Source organism: Hylaeus anthracinus, unplaced genomic scaffold (genome assembly GCF_026225885.1).
Source record: "Hylaeus anthracinus isolate JK02 unplaced genomic scaffold, UHH_iyHylAnth1.0_haploid 3, whole genome shotgun sequence".
NCBI classification, from domain to species: domain Eukaryota; kingdom Metazoa; phylum Arthropoda; class Insecta; order Hymenoptera; family Colletidae; genus Hylaeus; species Hylaeus anthracinus.
This window is the reverse complement of record NW_026535284.1, coordinates 11,389,661-11,408,799: the sequence shown is the minus strand read 5'-3', so window position 1 is coordinate 11,408,799 and position 19,139 is coordinate 11,389,661. Positions and strand designations below refer to the sequence as shown.

Below are 19,139 nucleotides of genomic sequence, written 5' to 3'. Positions count from 1 at the left end.
CCCCTCGAATGCGTCTCCACCCTTTGCGAACCGGCCACCGACGATCCAACGTTTCCAATCTAACGCCGGTATTTTCGCGTTTTAATCACGATCCAGATTACGCGCGGGTCGAACTTCCGGTTACTGGGAGTTTCTGGACTGCGCGGTTTTTCATGCGTAGGATTCAACTGCGCCACTTGGACTGGCTCTACTTGCTGTTGGAGCTCCTTGGTCTTGTTTAATCGTCTAATCCTTACTGAAGTTCCAAGTTCTTCTTAGATTGCGTAGTCCCTCCTGGAGTTTCTAGATCGTCTTCTTCTTCTTAATGTTTTCTAGATAACCTATTGCTCTCTAAATCACCTGATTCTTCCTAATCTCCCATCAAGTCCACTTTGAAACTCTGTAACTTTGACAATACTTTGGAATATATCTCCTTTTACAAACACAACCGTGTCAACTCCACTTTGCTTAGATCGACATCTTGGCATGATCCATCCGTACAGTGTCGTCCCAATATATGAACGCAGCGCCGTCTACGTGGGAAGGGATCCTCGCGCTTAACGCGATCGTTTATCGTCCGTTACATAATGGAAACGTTGCCGCATCGCTCGAGCGTATTATTCGGATCTTGATCGACACGACCGGCACGGTCGCCGGCTACGATTTGCAATTATTGTCGACGCCGTTATCGACGCGCACCTGTCGTGTCGCTCCGTTGATAGCCGACGCGGCGACTTAACGCACTGTGTCAGTCACGTGACGGGCTTTTGCACGCGCGTTCGGAGACGGACGCGGCCATTTATCGAAACCGGTGCCAGCAACCGTGAGAACTGCCCTCGAATGTAGCTGTTTTCGATAAGCCAAACTTTCTCAAATTCTCCAGCATCGACTATAGAGTTCTCGTAGGGTACACTCCCCAGGTCTTAAGTTAGAGAAAAATGCAATCAACAGAAGAAGGTCGATTTTCCATCCAAGCGATTTTCCAGTCGCGCGTATTGCGGCGAGAAAACCGAGCGCGAGTGTATCGGTGGCGATATCGGAACGGGGGCTTCCGGGCAAAGAAACATAAAGAAACTCGAGGGGGTGGGGGGCGCCTCCGGGACAAAACAGCTGACGCCATGGCTGCCGCCAAGCTCGTTCCTCCGCCTTCTCTTTCCTTCTGCCCTCCTCTCCTCTTTGTTTCTTTTTTCGCTCGCCGCGCTTTCCTCCTCTTCCGCCGTCGTGCCGCCCGAGGGATTTAAAAACAATTCGGTAAATTGCATCCCGCCGAGAGAAACGGAGAAATCGCGAGCTGAAAGAAACCTCGCGGTGGAGATGGAAGGTAGAGGATCCGTGGGAGGTTGGAGGTGGGCGCAGTATCGTCGTTGCAACGCGATATCGCTCCGGATCGTTTCTGCCACGAAAGTAATTAATGCTGGCGAAGATACGCGGAGGTAGCTGGGATTCCCTTGACCTCCAGAAAAACCGCGGCGTTGAGGGGGTGGGACGGTAAAAATCCCAACGGTGCTTTTTATATCGGGGAAATGGACGTGGAAGGATCTCGGTGAGTTCCGGTACGCCGCGATCAGGACCGAAGATAACGGCGAAACGTTGATAAAGCGTCCATACTATTTGTACGGGGGCGACCCGTCGGGGAATAAATAGCCTTCGAGGTTTTCTTGCCCCTATCCGCGGAAAAAGCAGATGGTAGTTAAAAATCGCGAAATTCCGAGCCTGGGCGAAATAATCTCTGGATCCATTTACCAACGACGATTTGTTTCCTGTCGCGGTGACAAGCGAGACGCTGCTGGGAACGTTGCTGGTAGGCTGCTTCCGGCTTCTTGATCGATTTTCTTGGGAACCGTGCAAGACGATTCTTGACGAGGTTGTTCCGTGAGGGGTAGCCTTCTGTTTGGTTAAGGGTTGATACTGTACCGGACTCTCGAGTCAGTTTATTCGCACGCAAAATTTGATGCTCGAGTTTTATTTAGAGGTTGTTATTCTGACATCAACGCTTTGAACTAACATTGTGATTTAGGTACGTACAATAAATTCGTTGTCAACCCTCGAAAACCAGGAAGAAGACGAGCGCGCGACCAAGAATTTTCATTTGAAGTCTTTGGACAAATTGTAAACGCATGGCATAAAATATATATGGGGAGAGATCATTGCATCGTTCCATAAATATACATACATACCACATGTGCGAATATGCAACGTGGATCGTAAAAGTATTGACTTTGAAGTATCATGTGCACACATGTTACCATCAGGTTCGAAAGGGATATTGTCAAACGGCTGAATTACGACTCTATTAAATCAATAATAGTTGTCAAGAATGACCTACATATTCGTTTCTTCTCTCCAGGCAAATTTACGTGGTGTAACAACCATTTTTCCTACGTTACGCTTAACTTTTTACTGTGCTCGAGTGCATATATTATTCTCTGCTTAAGTTCAGGAAAGCAATAAATATATACATGTTATTTATTCCTTTATTTATCTTAGGCTTTTCCTATTACTGATTAATTCGGCAGTGGAAAGATTGAGAACATAGTGGCTCATAATTCTGTCACTTTCGATTCTATTTATTGAGTCCTTTCTAAAAACATGAAGCTTCTAAAAGGTGCACCTAATCAACCACTGATAGTAGAGCCTTCTCGTCGACTAAACATTCAAATTTATTCCTCACCTATTCCGCTCATAAAAATAAAGTAAATCTAAAACGCTGAAGTGTCCATCTAGCCTGATACGTCAACAAAAAACGCTAGGATATATTATTTCAATTTTCCACTTAATCGACATCGGCCAAGCAGAATGGCAAGTCTATTACGCGAAGCTCGAACTCCATTACGAGCGAATAAATACACGAAAGCACAGAGCGGAGGCGAATTGATTGGCGGGTGGGCCTAAGGTGAGCCGTAAGAATGCAGCGTCGGCGAGGCCTTTGTGTCTCGCGTTTTAACAAGCCACGGTGCATAAATTAATCCAGAAGCCCGATATCGTTTGATTCGCCGCTGTGCCGCCATGTCCGTCGAGGTGCACCCAACCTCTCCCTCTCTCGCTTGTTCCTTCGTTCCTCTCCGTTGCACCGTATTTACCCTCCCCACCGGTTCTGCTGCTTACCTGCCAATGCACGGTGCACTTCGTGTGTAATACCTTGCGGAGCGTGCATGCACCCGCCTCGATATACACTTTTTATGGCCGCCCTGCTACCTTGAATGGTAGCCTCTCCCTTTGACGACGTTGGCCGCCGTCCTCGCCAAGGGCTGACCGCTTTTTTCGTAATATCTGCCCCTAGAACATTAGGCCTCCGCTCTCTTGCCACCGTACCTACGCCGGTGAATCTTTGGGAGACCTGGAAAGAGCGGGAAGATTTTTGTTGCGACTAATTGCAAGTTATAATTATTGATGAATGAACTTGGAAAATTATTTGAGTCAAGAATTAAAATTCTTTATAGTATAGTATATAGCCAGAGTTATAGCATTTGTCTAGTAAGAGTAGAGTATTTAACTTAATTTGTTTAAATCAAGAAGTTTCAGATTGTTACTTTGTCTGCAATGTTCTGAACGGCGCATTTGAATATTAGTTTGCTGGAGAGTCTCTCGTGGCACTGCGATTGACCGCCGGTAATCGATTTTCCCTCTCGATGATAAACTGTTACTGCTCTAATAAGACCACCGACCGATAAAACGTTCAGATTGTCATGAACGGAAATTGAGAACCCGTTCGTGATCTCAGATGTTTACTAGGTTCAGCTTCCAACGTTAAATATTCATCGGTGGCTCCGAAGTTGTCGAGGAAATTCGGTAATTGTAAAACTCGAAATCTCAATAAATACAATTCAATACGCGATATATTAAAATTAATTTATACTTTCATATACATTCAATATTTTTCATATTCACGAATTAAGTCAAATTGCAAGTTACGTGCAATATGTTCAATATGCTACATAAATATAACTATCCTAGCCTTTATGAGGTAGTTTAATTACAATGTTGTTACCCAAAGACATACAAATTAAAGTAATAATATTAGTTTTACTACTTTACGAAATAACGAGCCTCCACATCTTCACCTATAAGGGAGCGTTTTCAACGCGAAATTACTCCACACGATGACTCTAGGATAGAAACGGAAAACCCGTTCAACGATCTCAGATGTTTACGGTACCGAGCCACCGTTGAATATTCATCAGCCCTTCCCCAGGGGTTGTCGGGAAATTCGGTAATTGTGAAACACGAGATCTCGATCTAAGCAAAACATTGTCGCGAGCGGTTTTTGCGCGCTCGCTCGTTTCCCCGTCCGTCTTTTTCGTTCCCCGGTTGGTCGACCCGCTCTTTCCTCTCTTTCACCCCCCTCCCCGAGCACATTCCCTTCCGCTTTCAGTGTCGTGGATCAATACACCGTGGCAAAACGGCAGTCCCGTAAACGTGATTGTTGCTCGATTTCTTGCGTCTTAATTGCCTCGCTCTTAACGACGCAATTACCTGAGGAAAAAACGGAGCGGGTTTTGTCGTTGGGGGGTTCCCCATCACGACCCTTTCGGTACTTCCCCCACTTCCCACACGGTTCCCTCGAGTCGATCGTCTTTTTCTCTAGCCGCGAAAATCGTCGATTTCAAATTTCGAACGTCGTATCTCGAACGTCGCCGTATCGATAGGCAGCTGTAATCGTTCGAGAGAGCAGTATCGCGAGTGGTACTCGACGGTTCGACCAATCCCCGCCACGCGGCGCTCAGGCTGGATCAGTCGCAGGTTGACGTAGTCGCCAGCAGTTGGCAGCACGAGCAAGGCGCGCGTTAGGTACCGCGCTTGCGGAAATTCGAAACGTTCTGAGAACGCTTTCTGACAGCGTGATGATTGCCTCCTCGCTTGATGTCGATCACTTCGTTCATGGAAATTACAGATCTAACATGCGCCCGGTAGTTTCAAGAGTTCCTCGAGGTAATTCTCGAATGTAATAATGCGTTTAGTATGAAAAAAGTGAAGTGTGAAGATCTCATGGTACAAGTTTTTGATTTATTTTAAAGTAAATTAGAATTGGTTATTCGAATCGAATAATTGACTAAACAAGGTACATGTTTCTATGAGAAACTGTATATACCTACATAAACACCTTAATATCGTCTATATACAAACTCATATATGGAGTAATGAAGAACAGACCTTATAAATACCTCTCTTAGACGTATTTTCAAATTCACAGCATAACCAGACATAACTGGTTTGGGGTTCACTTCCCACCTCTGGGAAAACTTTTATCAGTCTGTGTCCGTCTCGACAACGCGAAAGGTCGGTCGTCGTCGCGTCTGAGTAAACATTAACCGTGCCTTCGAGTGTACCTTCCCAAGTACTCTTAACGTGAGTTTGTGAAATCCTCTTGCTTCGAAAAATTCGTTCGGAGGATTAACGTCTCCCGGTCGTTGGCTCGTAAAAACGTAATTAATAGAGCATAATCGTGTTTTATACACTTTTATGAGCAATTTGTAACCGAATCCCTCTCGGGGGGGCAGCCGTGTTCTCTTTCACTCCCCCTCATCCTTTCCGTCATCCCTTTCGCTTGGCGCGCGATCGTCTCTTTGAAATATAAACACAGTGCATTTGCATGTTTTCCGGATTTAATTAGCTCCGATGCGATTATTAATTGCTCGCGGCTGCGGGAGTGGTCGCGCGTCGATACGCCCGGCGCTCGCTCGTATTTACAATTTTCGTTCGTAAATAACAAACCGTGGCGACGCCGCGGGTCGGATTTTAACGAGGAAATTAATAATCCGGGAGGAAGAGGGCGACTGTGCGCTCGTGCAGGGGGTTGGGTTAGAGGGAACGAGGAATAAGGGCGTAAGCGAATTCGAGCGAAAGCACAGAGAGAAAAGTGACTGGCACGATTTACTATCTATTTTCTATCTATTTACTATCTATTTTTGAGGAGGTTGAATTCAAACACTCTGAATAAACAAAACGTACATGTAGAATGTATACATCATAAGGAATTATTTGTGATCTACACAAATTTTAAATATTTTGTATTAGCATCGTACTATAATTTTTCTATTCTCTAAATTACGATGTTTACGACTGTTAATGCCCTTCGTTTAACCGTGTGTATACTTGAATGAAGTTCCAAGGTATATGACCTCAATGTTGTCATCTCCCCAACTGAATGTTTCATACACCAACACATACTTCATTTAAATTTCGATGTTTACGTCCGTTAATGTCCTTCGTATACCTGAATGGAATTCCAAGAAAGAAACACCCCAATGACGTCATCGCTCCAACAGAATATTTCTCGTGTTCCATACAAGGTGTCTTCCAACAAAATGATACCTCCTAGTCTACCATCCATAAACAATTATAATCCCACCACTTAAATATACCAAACGTCTACGGTCGAAGTTTCAACCGATCGCTAAACGAGTTAAACCTTTTCACGGTCGGTTGCTCGCTAGGAAAGAAAATAGTCGATGGGGAAATCCGAGGAAGCGTTTCGCGGCTGATGTGTTTTGCTTGTTCGCCCGAGAGCGCGACCAGCGGTTTTGTTTTTATTTCTTTTCGGCTGTAATTCAAGCTCGGAGCGTAGGGTCAGTCTACCGGGACCGACGCGATAGTTTATCATCATTTAGTCCTCCCGACCTGCCGCAACATTTTAAATCTCTCCTATCTCGGCCGTGTGTCGCGCTGGCCGCGGACACATGCTCGCCTCCGCCGCGTCAGCCAGCGAAGCTCCTTCATTCGAGGAAAAATCCCCGGGCCCTCTCGATCCTTTATATCTCTCGACTATCGAGAATTAGTTTCTGCACTCGGAGCCTCTTCCCGCTGTCAATGGATATACCGGTGACCGCCGCGCCGCGATGAATTTTTAATCTCCGGCTGGGAACCGAGGTGTTCGGCAATAAAGTAGCGCGTGGAATATAAGGAACGCAGCGGAGCGAGACGAATCGAGATGAAAATAAACCGTGGACTTCTATTCCGTCAGATTGAGTGGGCGATAGAAGGGTTTCGAGTAAACGGGTTCGAAGTGCTTTCTCGCTGGGAATGAGAATTTATTTGCTTTTTAAGTTGACACAGGATGAATTTTTGGAGTTTCACGATATGAACAATTAGGAAGAAAGAGATTTCAAGATTTTGAATTAAATGAGTGTTATTCTAAAACCCTAATAATGTATTCTCTAGATCTCGAACTACTCGCTCTCACATATCAACCAGAATGAATTTCCTCTCCTTCCAACAATAATTCTCCCAAACTAAAAGTATCAGACTAATAATTCTACCGTTCGAAAATTCGCAAAATCTCCTCCTACTGCATTCAGTGTTTTAGAGATCCACCCCTAAGGGATCGATCACCATGAGAAATATCAGCTTTGTTACCAGCTCGCGTAAAATCTGTGGGAAAAGCGTCGGAGGCTACTCCGTTCGTCCGTCGCAAATTTCCAGCGTCCGTTTCCGCGTAACATTAATTCCAGGCCAGCCGGGGAGGAAAGCGTCTCGACGATCGGTATATAAACGAGATATAGACGCGATGTGCCCGTTGGAAGGTACCAGGAGGGGAACAGGAGTTGCGGGGGGGTTAGGAAATTGAGGGGTCTGGGAAAGGGGGACGTCAAGCGCCGTCGATTCGCCCTGAATTTACGCTAAGTGCACCGCTGTTGCAGCGACGGGACCGGTAATTCGGAGAACGTGGTCCCGGGGTCCCGGGGGCGGGTCGTAGGTCGGCAGGCAGAATGCCAGAAAGAGAGGAGAGGAATCGTGGCAGGGAACAGGGGGCCGCACAGTGGTGGTTTGCTCGGGCTTCGCGTCCTCTCCGGCAGCGTCCGATTTCAACGTCCTCCGTCTCCTCCTCCTCTTTCAGCCAGCGCGTTTCCACCTTCTGGCTGCACATGCACACGGATTCGGCATTGTAGCGCTAATTAAACCAGCGCGTGTCACGAGTCACGGGGGCTGACGTCACTCCCGTGATTCCTGACCACCTCCGCCCCCGGCCACCTACTCGCGTCCACCTTCTGTGTTCCGTTCCGTGGCCCTCTCGTTCCGTTTCCCTCTCGATCGTCTCGTTCCCTCTCGCGTTGCGCGCGTTATCTCTCTCTGGACTCCTCCGCCACGTCCCTCCCTAACCCGCCGTTCCTCCGCCGACTGGCTTTTGGCTGCCATCGATCAAACGGCCTCCGCTCTGGGCTACGTTTATAACTCGGCGAACAATCGGACGTGGATACGATGGGGAACGCCGCCCGCTCTCGATCCGACGAGAATTTCCCTCGGCCTGTTTTCTTCCGTCGACGCGACGATAATTCACCCTTCGTTTGTTGCTACAACGCCACGGACAGCGGTTTCGGCGGCCCGCGTTTCCGAGATTCCAGAATAGACGCCGAGTAGATAGGTGGAGAGTAGGGGGCGATGGCTGAGAGGTAACGAATCGAAGGAGGCTGGGATTTTGAAGGAATCTAGGACTCTGGGGGAACCTAGAGGGATTTAGGTTTCTGAGTAGGATAGGTTTAGTAATCGTATACTCTTTTCGTAGGAATATTAGTAAGAGCAGTGCTCGCAGGTTCCATCGAAAAAAGAATATCGACAAAGCATTAATATTACAGCAAAATCATATTCATGATCATTGTTTAACCCTTTGCACTCGGTGTGTTAGAACTCCGATTTCTCATGCTCCCAACGCTTCTTTACTTCCCATTGAAACCGTTTCACCGAGCAGACACTTGTTTAAAAGTTCAGCCTGCATAATGGCGGCACGGGTCACCGGCAGCCCCGCTAAGTGCCAATGCAAATTCGAGCGTCGTCGGGCGCGGAGTGTTAATTGTGGATCCGCGTCTTACGGGGTCGGCTCGCGGAAGCCGTAGCGTTCACGCGCGCGCAACACCGAAGCCCGATGCTCTCACCTGTCGGCGTTGAGTTACGTTAACACCTTTGTTCGATCTTATCGTCGGTGACCAGGTTCCTTCGGGCCCGTTTCCATTACGCGTTTAATGGTAATCGCGCGTTCGCGCGACACGCCGTGGCCCGTTGCTTGCGTTTGTCAGCCGCGCCTACGTGAGAGAAGCCGAGCGTTGTACGCGCCTACGTTTGGCCGCGAACGGACCCCGTGCTGCTTTTATCTTTATTCCTCTTAATAACGTCCGTTCGGCTCGGGGCGCGTGTCGCGCTATCGGCGTCGTATCGGACGCGTTTGCGTTTTCATTTCGCGATAGTTAGCCTCGTTTACGCCCGTCTTCGCTGCCCCTGGGCGCCCCAACTTGGCGTCCATTTTCTTTTGGAGGTTAGTAGATGTTCTGAACACATGGAAATTTGCAAGGAAAAATCTGAGTGGGATCCTAAAGATCCTCTCGTGGGAAACTCTACGTGTCGACATACTCTTTTTGATAAGTGTCGTGATGAGTTTAATGTATTGTCGTAATGTATATTACGAAGTCGATATCTATGCTTCCGGGCGTACCTCGGTTTTTGCAACGAACTCGCTAATTAAATTATCACGCCACCGCGAACAACCCTGAAGTGGAAGGATGCGACACGGATAATCGTCCCTCCCCCCCTGGTCCGCGAGGGTGTCTTTGTGACGATCACGTGGGGAACGGTAGACGAAGACCGCGCCGTCGAGATAGCGAAAATCGCGTAGCGTGCTGCTTAAAATTAATTACTATGCCGGTCGGTCAGTGAAGTCGTCCGGCTCATCCGACAGCCGGCAGTCTCGTTGCACCGCCAACCCACCGGCCATTACAAACTGCGTCCTGTTTATCAATTTGAATTCGAAAGACGAGCCGGGAGACGACGAGTCCGCGGCCCCGCAACAAATTACGTTTATCGGGCGTCATTAATCACCTGGGCGTCTCGAACATCTGCGAACGCCTCACCTTCCCTCTCCAGGCCCCTTTGAGGAAGACACCGTTCATGACCGCGAGTAGGAAGCGCTGGCGACACCCCAGTGGAAGAAAAGTTCGATCGTTTTGTCATACCTGATCGCTGGGAAAAATAGTGGAGGCTGATACGGAGTCACTATTTATTTGCCTTCACATTCTCGATTCAAATTTAGAATTCTCAAGCATTACACTGCATTTTGCCACAATCTATAAGACCGTGCGTACAGTAAAGGATCCACAGTCCAGACTCTGGATCCTCCATGACCACCGAATCTATAATTGTTCTCGCGACGGTGAATTCGAATTGAGACAAGAGTCAGCGAGGTGTCGACGTCGCGGATTATTCGAAAATAATTTCCAGCACGACGCTGCACGGTTTATCCGCTGATCTACGGATTACGTTGGAACGAAAGCGCGCGGGGGAGAGAAAGATCGAGGATACCCATCTCGAATAAATTTCGCGGCGGTGGGTGGCGCGGGGGGGGGGGGGGCCGAGGTTATACGCGAAGGTTACCGGCGGGAGGAGGACGCAGACTTGGCGAAAGAAGGAGAACGAGGCTCGAAGGGTGAAAAGAAGCGGAGAGAGATACAAGCGACGGCAGAAGGAGAGCAGGTGCAAACTTGGCCTGTCAGGAAGTCGCTTACAGCTCGAGGACAAAAGCTTCCCGAGGGACTCGTGCGCGGCTGGAAGCGAGACTGGGGACGGGAAGTCTGGATAGAGAAGACGTCGTGGAAGGAGGTTGAAGGTGGCGCGAGGAAGGGGCAGGACGAGCCTAACTGTGAAATAACAGGGTGGCCTTCTCAACCCTCGTTCCGTGGATACGAGTCTCATACGTCACTTCCTTACGGCGAAAGAGGGCGGCGTCTAAGGGTGGAAGTGGTTATATTGATTTATTTATACCGAGGACGCAACCCCGATACGATAGGGTTATTCGGAATGTATCTATATCCGGCCTCTAACCTCGTCTGTGTTCTCCAACGCTGATGGATCCTGCATCACGCCCACCTAGATGCTTATCCGCTGTCGCGCGCATTCCTCGGACGCTTAGGTCCCGGACGCTTAAACTTGTTTGCGCGCATTCCACGAATACGCGATGCAGGAATCGAAAGCAGGGCCGTGAGAAATATTTAGCATCAGAAAGGTCTAGCCTCGAGCACTTTGTGGATTGAGGGAATCAGTGTACGCATCTCCTGGAGGTGATGGTTCCGGTGTCTGTTGTCATTAGATTCATTATTCCTATTTACTATTGCTTCCTGAGTCCTTAAAGCCTACTTGGATCTTCCTAGGCTTCCCTAGGCTTGGTACTATTCGCATAGCTATCGAAAACGGTCGTTTTGGAGCATGACCCTTCGACAAGCAAGAGCCGCAGCGATTCCGTGAATCGCGCGGCGTTGGTTGGAGATTAAACCTCGGGTCAAGTAATCCCCAGTCGAGCCAGATTCCGAACGAATTACAGAACCGATGACAGACTGCAAAACGAAGAATCGCGACGGATGGCTCGTGGCCTGACTCATGAACGGGAGCAGAATCGCAATTGAGAGAATCCGAGGGATTGGTCGGCGAAAAAGTTCAACGAACTGGAAGCGCGACGGTCGTTGATGCAGATGAATCATTGACGCGAGGACCAGATACCGATGAGAAATAATGTTAGACGATAATCGTCTTCTCTATAAACAATGTCAGTGTCGTAGCTAGGTCATGAGCTTTGGTCACAGTTACGATTCTCGTTGAACTCTTCGAGGCATACGTGTTACAGTTTCCTATCGCCAGCCCTCGGAAATATCTTAGCCATCGCTATTTGATCTCGTATCATCCCCGTATCTCGAGTTCTCCGTTTCGTATGACACGGTGACCAAATCGTCCGAAGCTCTCGGGTCCACCGATCCGTCTTGTTTCTTCTCTCCTCTCCGATTTCATCCCGCTACATGACTCGACCGCGTGGCATGACTGTCGCTAACACGCGAACCCCGAAGTTAACCCGCAATTTAGCCAGAGAACGATCGTTCAAAAGAGACGTCTCACTTGACGCCACTTAACGAATCCTCCCCACGGTTGGCCCAGTAGACGCAGTCGGGTCTCATGCTCGTTTCCAGATGCGACGATTGCTCCTCCTCAGAACACGGAATCGGTCGTGATTAAAGTTTCAGGGGGGTTTGGGGGGAGGTGGAATAATTCATGACGCCGATTCCGAGCATTTCAATGAATTCGGCATCGTCGCTTTTCGCGCACCACCTCCCCCTTCCAGCCCCCCCTCCACCCTCGAGGTTTCCTCGAATTCAATTACACGCCCGTGGCTCGCGTCCCGCGTTCGTTATCCGCGGCATGACGCGCAACGTTCAATTAACGCGCGCGTCATAACTCACGACGATAATCGCGGCGCATCAAAAAGCACAACGACGACTCGACACGGGCGCGTTTCGACGTCGCGGCGACCGCGAAACGGAATTCCAACGGGGCACGGTGGACATGGGAATTCCTGGACGTCTTGCGAACTTCCCACGATAAATCACGGTCCTCGGGTTGACGGGGTGACGCGTATGATTACACCCTGTCTTTTAACGGCTATAAATTTCACGCCGACCGCTCCACCTCCGCGCTAGGATTCCACAGGTATCCACGAGTCCCGTTCCGGCGACTTGAAGAATAATTGTGACCCCGAGAATTCAATAATAAATGCCCCTAGTGGGAGGAAGTCCCATGCTGGAGTATAGTGGCCCAATTATGGGGTTGTTGGCTGATTTCAATAATTAGTGGTTCAGGATGTATTGGATCGTGTAAAAAGTTCGTGTCAATTTTTAAGAAAAATTCCAAGGCACATTTGAGTCCAGTTATTTTAGAAAGAAATCTGTCATCATCTGACCCATGCAAATATATCTAATTATGAGTCATCCACTATATCTTGACCTTCGAATAATTCGAATCTCAGGAATGATGCTTTCTCCCAGGAGAACCTTTCTCCAAGGTTGGTTTCCACGTGTCCAAGTGATGCTCGGTTTCTCTCCCCGTGACTCCATTATTCGAAAATATCGCCTAGGTATCCCCAGGAATTCGTCTCCTGGCGATTCCGACTTGGGCGTTGTCGGATCCCATAATCTCCTCGTCGTTAACGCGAATCCAGCTGTCCCTCCACTCCGAGGATAACCATCACTTTCGAATCGCCGATTCGGCCCTGTCATTTGGCCAGGCCACGAATTAACGCGACCAACCGTAACCGCGGAGTCCCGGTTAAACGGGGCCCCATCGCCAGGTCCTGGAATTAGAAACACGGCCGCGTTTTTAAATCCATTAGCCTTTGAGCCGTGGCCCCCCGACATTAAATCACGGTTCAACCATGTTTTTCCGTGCGTAAAAAGTAATTTGTAATTAATTAAGACGAGCAGAGGGTGTACAGAGAGGACGGGTCCTTGGAATTCTAAGTGACAGCTAATGTTCCGTGGAATTTTTAATTAGTATGAATTCCAAGGAATTAGAATGTGCATTCAATTGGAAGGGAGACACTTTGAGTATAGGCTGTCGTGAAGTAAGGCTTCTTCTTGCAACACTGAGGCTGTTGATCTGTAAACCTGTATTTATTTTGATGACCACTGCGTGCATTTGGAAGTTTGGAGGTTTGGCACACTCTGTGTATAATTATGGGAGAGGGATTGGACAGGATGATGGGGAACACCTGTGAAGTATGCTACATTGTTTCGTTAATATGGAGTTGGGCTACCATTTGCCTTCAGTGTAGCTTCTGGGCCTTCTGGCTAAGACCTTCGTGGTGATGTTCTTCTTCTTTTGAATGTTCTTTAATCGATGCAGAATTATTGCAAAAAAGAATCTATTTCCTAAACTTCTCAACAATAATATTTTTATATAATATATAAATAGTGTTTGAATCCTATGAATCTATTAGTTCTTCAACATTTAATCACGGTTTAACGATGTTTTCTCATCGCAGTTGTTTAAAATATAATTAGTTAAGGCTGCCAGAGGAGGCGTTCATTGTTTCGACGCGCGGAACACGGAGGACACCTAATATCATGGCGCGTCGTGAGCTCGCAGGAAGCGAAGCAATCTTCCGCGTTTCAAGAATATAATTTTCGTTGGGGGATGGTCGCTATATTTCCAAGATAAGACTATAGAGCTCCGTCGGATCCGCTGCTAGCCCGGCAAGACCTTACTCTCTCGTGTGAAATTACTTCGCTCCGCGGCTTACTCTTATCCCCCGGTGCCACCCCTTCTTACCGTGTATCCTCATTCAGCCGGGATCTCCCTGGAAATAAAGTAGATATCTTTCCTATTTTCGCATCTGGAAAATTGCAATACCTCCGCTGCGAGTCCCTGGTTCCTGCACGCCTTATAAGTCAGGCCCCATGCGCTAATCACGTCGCGGATTCGATTACTTTTCCGAACTATGAGATAGCTCCAAAAATAAGAAATTGATTTTCCAGAGTCCCTGTTTCGTAAAATAAAGCTTCGAATTAGGGTATTCTCGAATGTGGAGCAGTGACTCTATTATTTGAATTAGGTACGTTTGGCCCGAGTATAATCAACATATTATTTACGTATCTGTAAGTTTTAATAAATATGGACTCCACTTTCCAACACAGTGTTTTCATCCCTGCAGACGTCGACGCGCGTATTAATCAGTGCCATTTAATTGAGAAATACGCGCGTTGGTCGCGGTATCGCGATCACGCCTCGAATTCGCATCTATCGCGTCACCCCGCGGGCTCGTTTTGTTTTTTCTCGGCCAGTCGACGGCGAACCCGTTGAGCGAGTACTGCCTCTTAACGCAACAAGCTTCTCTCGCGCGTTTATCTAATTATTATAATTGCGTGATTATTCTCGGTCGAACGAGCCGCGGCATGGGTAAGATCGCATGCCCCGTCCGGTTCGCGAAAAAGAAGGAGAGAAGTAACGGGATATATATGGAGCAGCACGCGATACGATCTTCCAGGTCCCGATGTCGTGATGCAAACGATCACGAATTCTTTGCTCCCTTTGTATCGGCCGTTTTCTGCATTCTTTCATTGCACACATGCATCCGCCGCCCGTCCGCGTATTAACTGTTCCGAGTTCGCGGAATTTTACGCGGAAGGAACGCGTTCATTTTTGCGCGGGTGTACCGTGTTCAATTTTGCGCGTGGAAAGGCCAGAGGCCGACGCTCCGAGGTTCCGTTTTCGCGAATTTATGTTTTTCATTAGCTCTCGAGTGGACGACTCCGAGAGCTCCATTCAATTCGCCACGGTATCGTTCACCGCCGTTATGATGCAAATTCGATCGTTTTCCCGATCAAACTGCGCGCGAGCGTCCCCATAAGGTCCATGCGGCGACCAGAGATGGTCACGATTCTTATTTAGATAGCTGGAGTCGGTGTTTGTTGCATTTACAAGCAACTTGTAATGAATATTTGTTTTTATGTAATTATAGTTGATTTATATAATTTATCTACACCCTAAGATTCTATCTTGCGAAAAGTAACCGACAAGTCCTGTTGCGTTTTACAGTCCAAAGCTTCGTTACCTTAATACGAATAATTAAAGTTTAGCGGGATTCCCAGTGCGCGCCATTCTGACCGCGCAGCTGCGCGTGCGCTCTTGTTCAGGCGCGCCAAAACTTTGACTGCCTATATCTCTATAACGGAGCTTCGGATTGCAAAGCGGAGAAGGACTTTTCGATTCACATTGGCGAGAGGAACTTACCTTCAATGAAGCTCCTATGTCTATGATAAATTATTTACTTTTATGGCTAAAAATCTGCGGCTATAGCATTATTTGTGTATGGCGACGAGGAATCTAACGAAGAATCGATGTTTTTCTTTGCTTCAGGTAAATGGTGTCCGCGTAGGGAATGGAGTTCGCCGCCAGACGCGCAGCGAGCGGCTAGCGACGCGCGTCGTGGCGTTCTTTACTCTTCCGTCTTCCTCGGTAGTCCCGGTAAGTCTCACGTAACTTCTCTTCTCACTTCTCACCGAAACTTTCCTCGTCCCCGCGCACGAAAATTGAATATCTTCGCGAAATATGGCCGGGCATTCCGCGACGCTTGTACCAAACTTCTGTTAAATGTCGCCCGCTCGTACGTTATCCTTAATTAAACGGGACGCCTTCGCCCGTTTTCCGCGTCCACACGGTGAGTCCCCTCGTTATTCGCGATTTTGCACGTGCATGGCGATTTGTAGACATTCGCCATTCGATAGGTCCTCTTCGATCCGGATTGAGGTGTGCTTTTAGCAGACACATTAAAATTAATCCTTGACAAAAGATGGTACTCCTCGATCTATGTCAAAAAATGCTTCATGTACAGTGTTCCAAAGGATTAAAGGATGCTTTTGTAGATAAACAAAATAATTCTCAAAGTTAAAAATAATGAGGTAGATTTTTCAAATAATTTTTCTAGTCTTTTGGAGCATAGAGTGGCAATCCATTAATGTTTAATTCGCTCTAAGACAATTGTGCAACGATGGATTAATCGACGAGGATCGGTAAACGGTCGATCGCGCGCGAGGAAGCTCGTTCGCGCGAGAACAGTGGGAATTAATGGGGAAGGGACGAAGGAAAAAATAGAAAGAGGTCGAGCACATAGCGAGTACACGCGCGGCCGCCGGTGGGAGGAGCGCGATCGTTGGCGGCATAAACAAGTTTTAATCGTGCCTCAGGCATTCGCCGCGTTGAATAAATATTGATATCGAGTGACGCGACGGCCAATCAGAATCGGGGCTTATAAAACAAGCCGCTTACACCTCCGCCTCGTGGTCCATACCTAGTACCACCTATTCCGCCGTCGTGCGTTATGGCGCGAGTATTCTCAGCCTCCGAAAAGATATATCAGTGGAGCATCCCGAAAAATCATTGAAAAGTTAAGTCATCAAATAATCAGAGTCATAGGTTAAAGTACGCCTTTTAGATACACCTAGGTAACATTTCCATCAAACATGCAGCATCCCTTTCGGCCCAATTGGCGGTGCTTTCCCGTAAGAGGTTCACGGTGGTTTTTTCTTGCGCGTGGCCCGCGGGCAGGTCGGCCCTTCTCGATATCCATCGATGACCGTCTAATTCTCGCGGAAACGATCGCGATGCTGTCTATCTTCGATTTCTCCTTTAATTAAATTACGCGGCTGCCAAGGAGCTCACCGATAAGAGGACGTAAATCACTTTCCAGTCGATAACTAATCGAACGATTCCGAGTAGACGTCGAGCCTCTCGTCGTGGAAGACGGGAGCGTGACGCGCATGCCCGCGCATACACCGGGCTTCCCTCTTTTCTGCCTGACGCGTTCCTCTTGCTCTGCTCTCTTCCTCTTCGCTCGAAGGAACGGAGGGAATATGAGCGAATGCCAGAGGTAGAGAGAAGCTTGTGAGCCGCCGCGTTGGAAGGCCAGAAGGAGGGGAGAGAGAGTGAGGGGAAGGAGAGCGAGAGAGGGATCAGAGCGGAGCTTTCGCGAGGAAAAGGGAGGCACATTCCGGGTGGGGGGAGTGAGACGAACAGAGGGCTTGTGAAAGTTGAACGAAGAGGACCATGAGGCGTCTCCATGGCAACGAGGCGAGGCGGGAATGCGACGGTAACCATGGCAGCCGCGGCTTACTCTCTGTCGGACCGACACGTCTGTCCCTCTTTCGCTACTCCCTCATCCTCTTCGTTCTCCGCTCCGATCTGGACCTCTTCCTTCCACCCGTGCACCGACAGATCCGCAAAGAGAAGGTGGAGCAGACACGGAGCTGCGCTCTGGAGAAACGTTTCCTTCTCCCTTTTTTCTCCCCCGTTCTGACATCTCGGAAAAAAGGAAATTCGAAATAATGCTATAAATTCAAGGAATAGAGGGTGGTCACTTTGTTGTTCCATTGGGTATCCGTGGATTATGTGACGGGCATTGAAGCCGTGAATTCCAAGGCATGAATCCACTTTTTGACAATGAATGAATTATTCGCGTGACTCGGTGCTATCTAGCGTTATTTACGGCAGGAAACTTTCATTATTTAAAAATACTCAAAATAGAAATGACATTAATTACATTTTCACTCCTACTCCGAGTGAGAGGGTTAACAATTATAGATTGACCTCTTGGATTTCAGTGGTACCTTTAGGGTAGCACAAACGACATGGCGTGATAAAATGAAGAATCATTATTACTATCTACTAACTTGATTAAAAATAGTGTCAAAAGCAAAAATATCAACTCAAGAATTTTAATATCAATACCTTTAAAAGTGCTCCTTTCGTGAATATCTTAATACCTCCGTTGATTGATATAATTTACGTATATTTTTCTACTCGCGGAACGTTGTTATATATTCCCTGTATCTCTCGCGAGTTTTCCATTTGGTAAATCGTCGGTCGGTTCCGCGGCGCAGCGTTGCGTTAATGTTGTTTTTAAAAGAGGACCGCGAGCCGCATTAATTAATCGAAATACGGAAACGGGGGATAAATTTTATCTACGGCCGGCCAGCTCGACTGTTAATAATGAATCGTTAATGCTAATTTTTGATTTATGCGTTCATAATCTTTCCCCTCGGCGCGTCTCTCTGCGACCGCGATTACCCTCTCCACAACCCATCCCCTCGTGCGCGCGTTTTTGAATGCAACCGATATCGGTGACTGAATTAAACGACTGGCCGGAAGCGTGGGATAAATTTTGTTCCACGATGCGCTGGTTATTAATAATGACTATTTCCTAGCGGTTCGTTAATAGGTCGCCTCCTCGATTTACGTCTCCACCCTCTGTCTGAAAACTATGGTTTCGGAGTTGTTGCACACGAAATGATTTCATAATACATTATAGATAGCTCGCAACTATATTATTTTGAATTTTCAAAATACAGCTATATCACGTGCATCAAATTTCATCAACACCGTCAATCTCACAGTTATTTTTCAAGAATTCGAGCATTTAACTTTCACGAGTGGACTTCTCGCTGGAAAAAACCTAATGGAAAAGTTCTCGCCTCCTCGGTGCACACTTTGAATTTTCGCTTTTCGGAGCAAAGGAGAACGTCGACAGGCGTTAAAAAACCGTGACGGCGGCGTGCGCGCGCGTTTAACGCACGTAGTTTAAAAGCTATCGACATTCTTCGACGCGGAAACGTGGTTGGCCGTTCAACCAGCCTCGCGGGAGAGCCGATCCTAGACGGAACAGCTCCGCGTGGCTGATTATGTATGAGTGTCGAGGAATCCCGGGATTCCAAGCGACGCTCGACTCTCCCGATACGTCGAGAATCGAGTTTCCGCGTCGACGACGACATTAACTTTTTTCAGACGTTTTCTGCGACAAATATATATCGTTTATCCATTGCAGGAAGGAGACTCCTTCGGGAGTTAGATACTGCAGAATAGGAATG

At 47.8% G+C, this 19,139-nt stretch overlaps 1 protein-coding gene across 5 annotated transcripts in view; it reads left to right on the top strand.

Moving 5' to 3' along the window:
* Positions 1 to 19,139, top strand: part of LOC128893446 (homeobox protein homothorax) — a 442,757-nt gene that overhangs the window by 229,893 nt on the left and 193,725 nt on the right. For all 5 annotated transcript variants that reach the window (XM_054154380.1, XM_054154379.1, XM_054154378.1 and 2 more), the window contains one exon: positions 15,637 to 15,744. In XM_054154380.1, the coding sequence (XP_054010355.1) occupies positions 15,637 to 15,744 (108 nt within the window). The remainder of the gene's footprint in view (positions 1 to 15,636; positions 15,745 to 19,139) is intronic.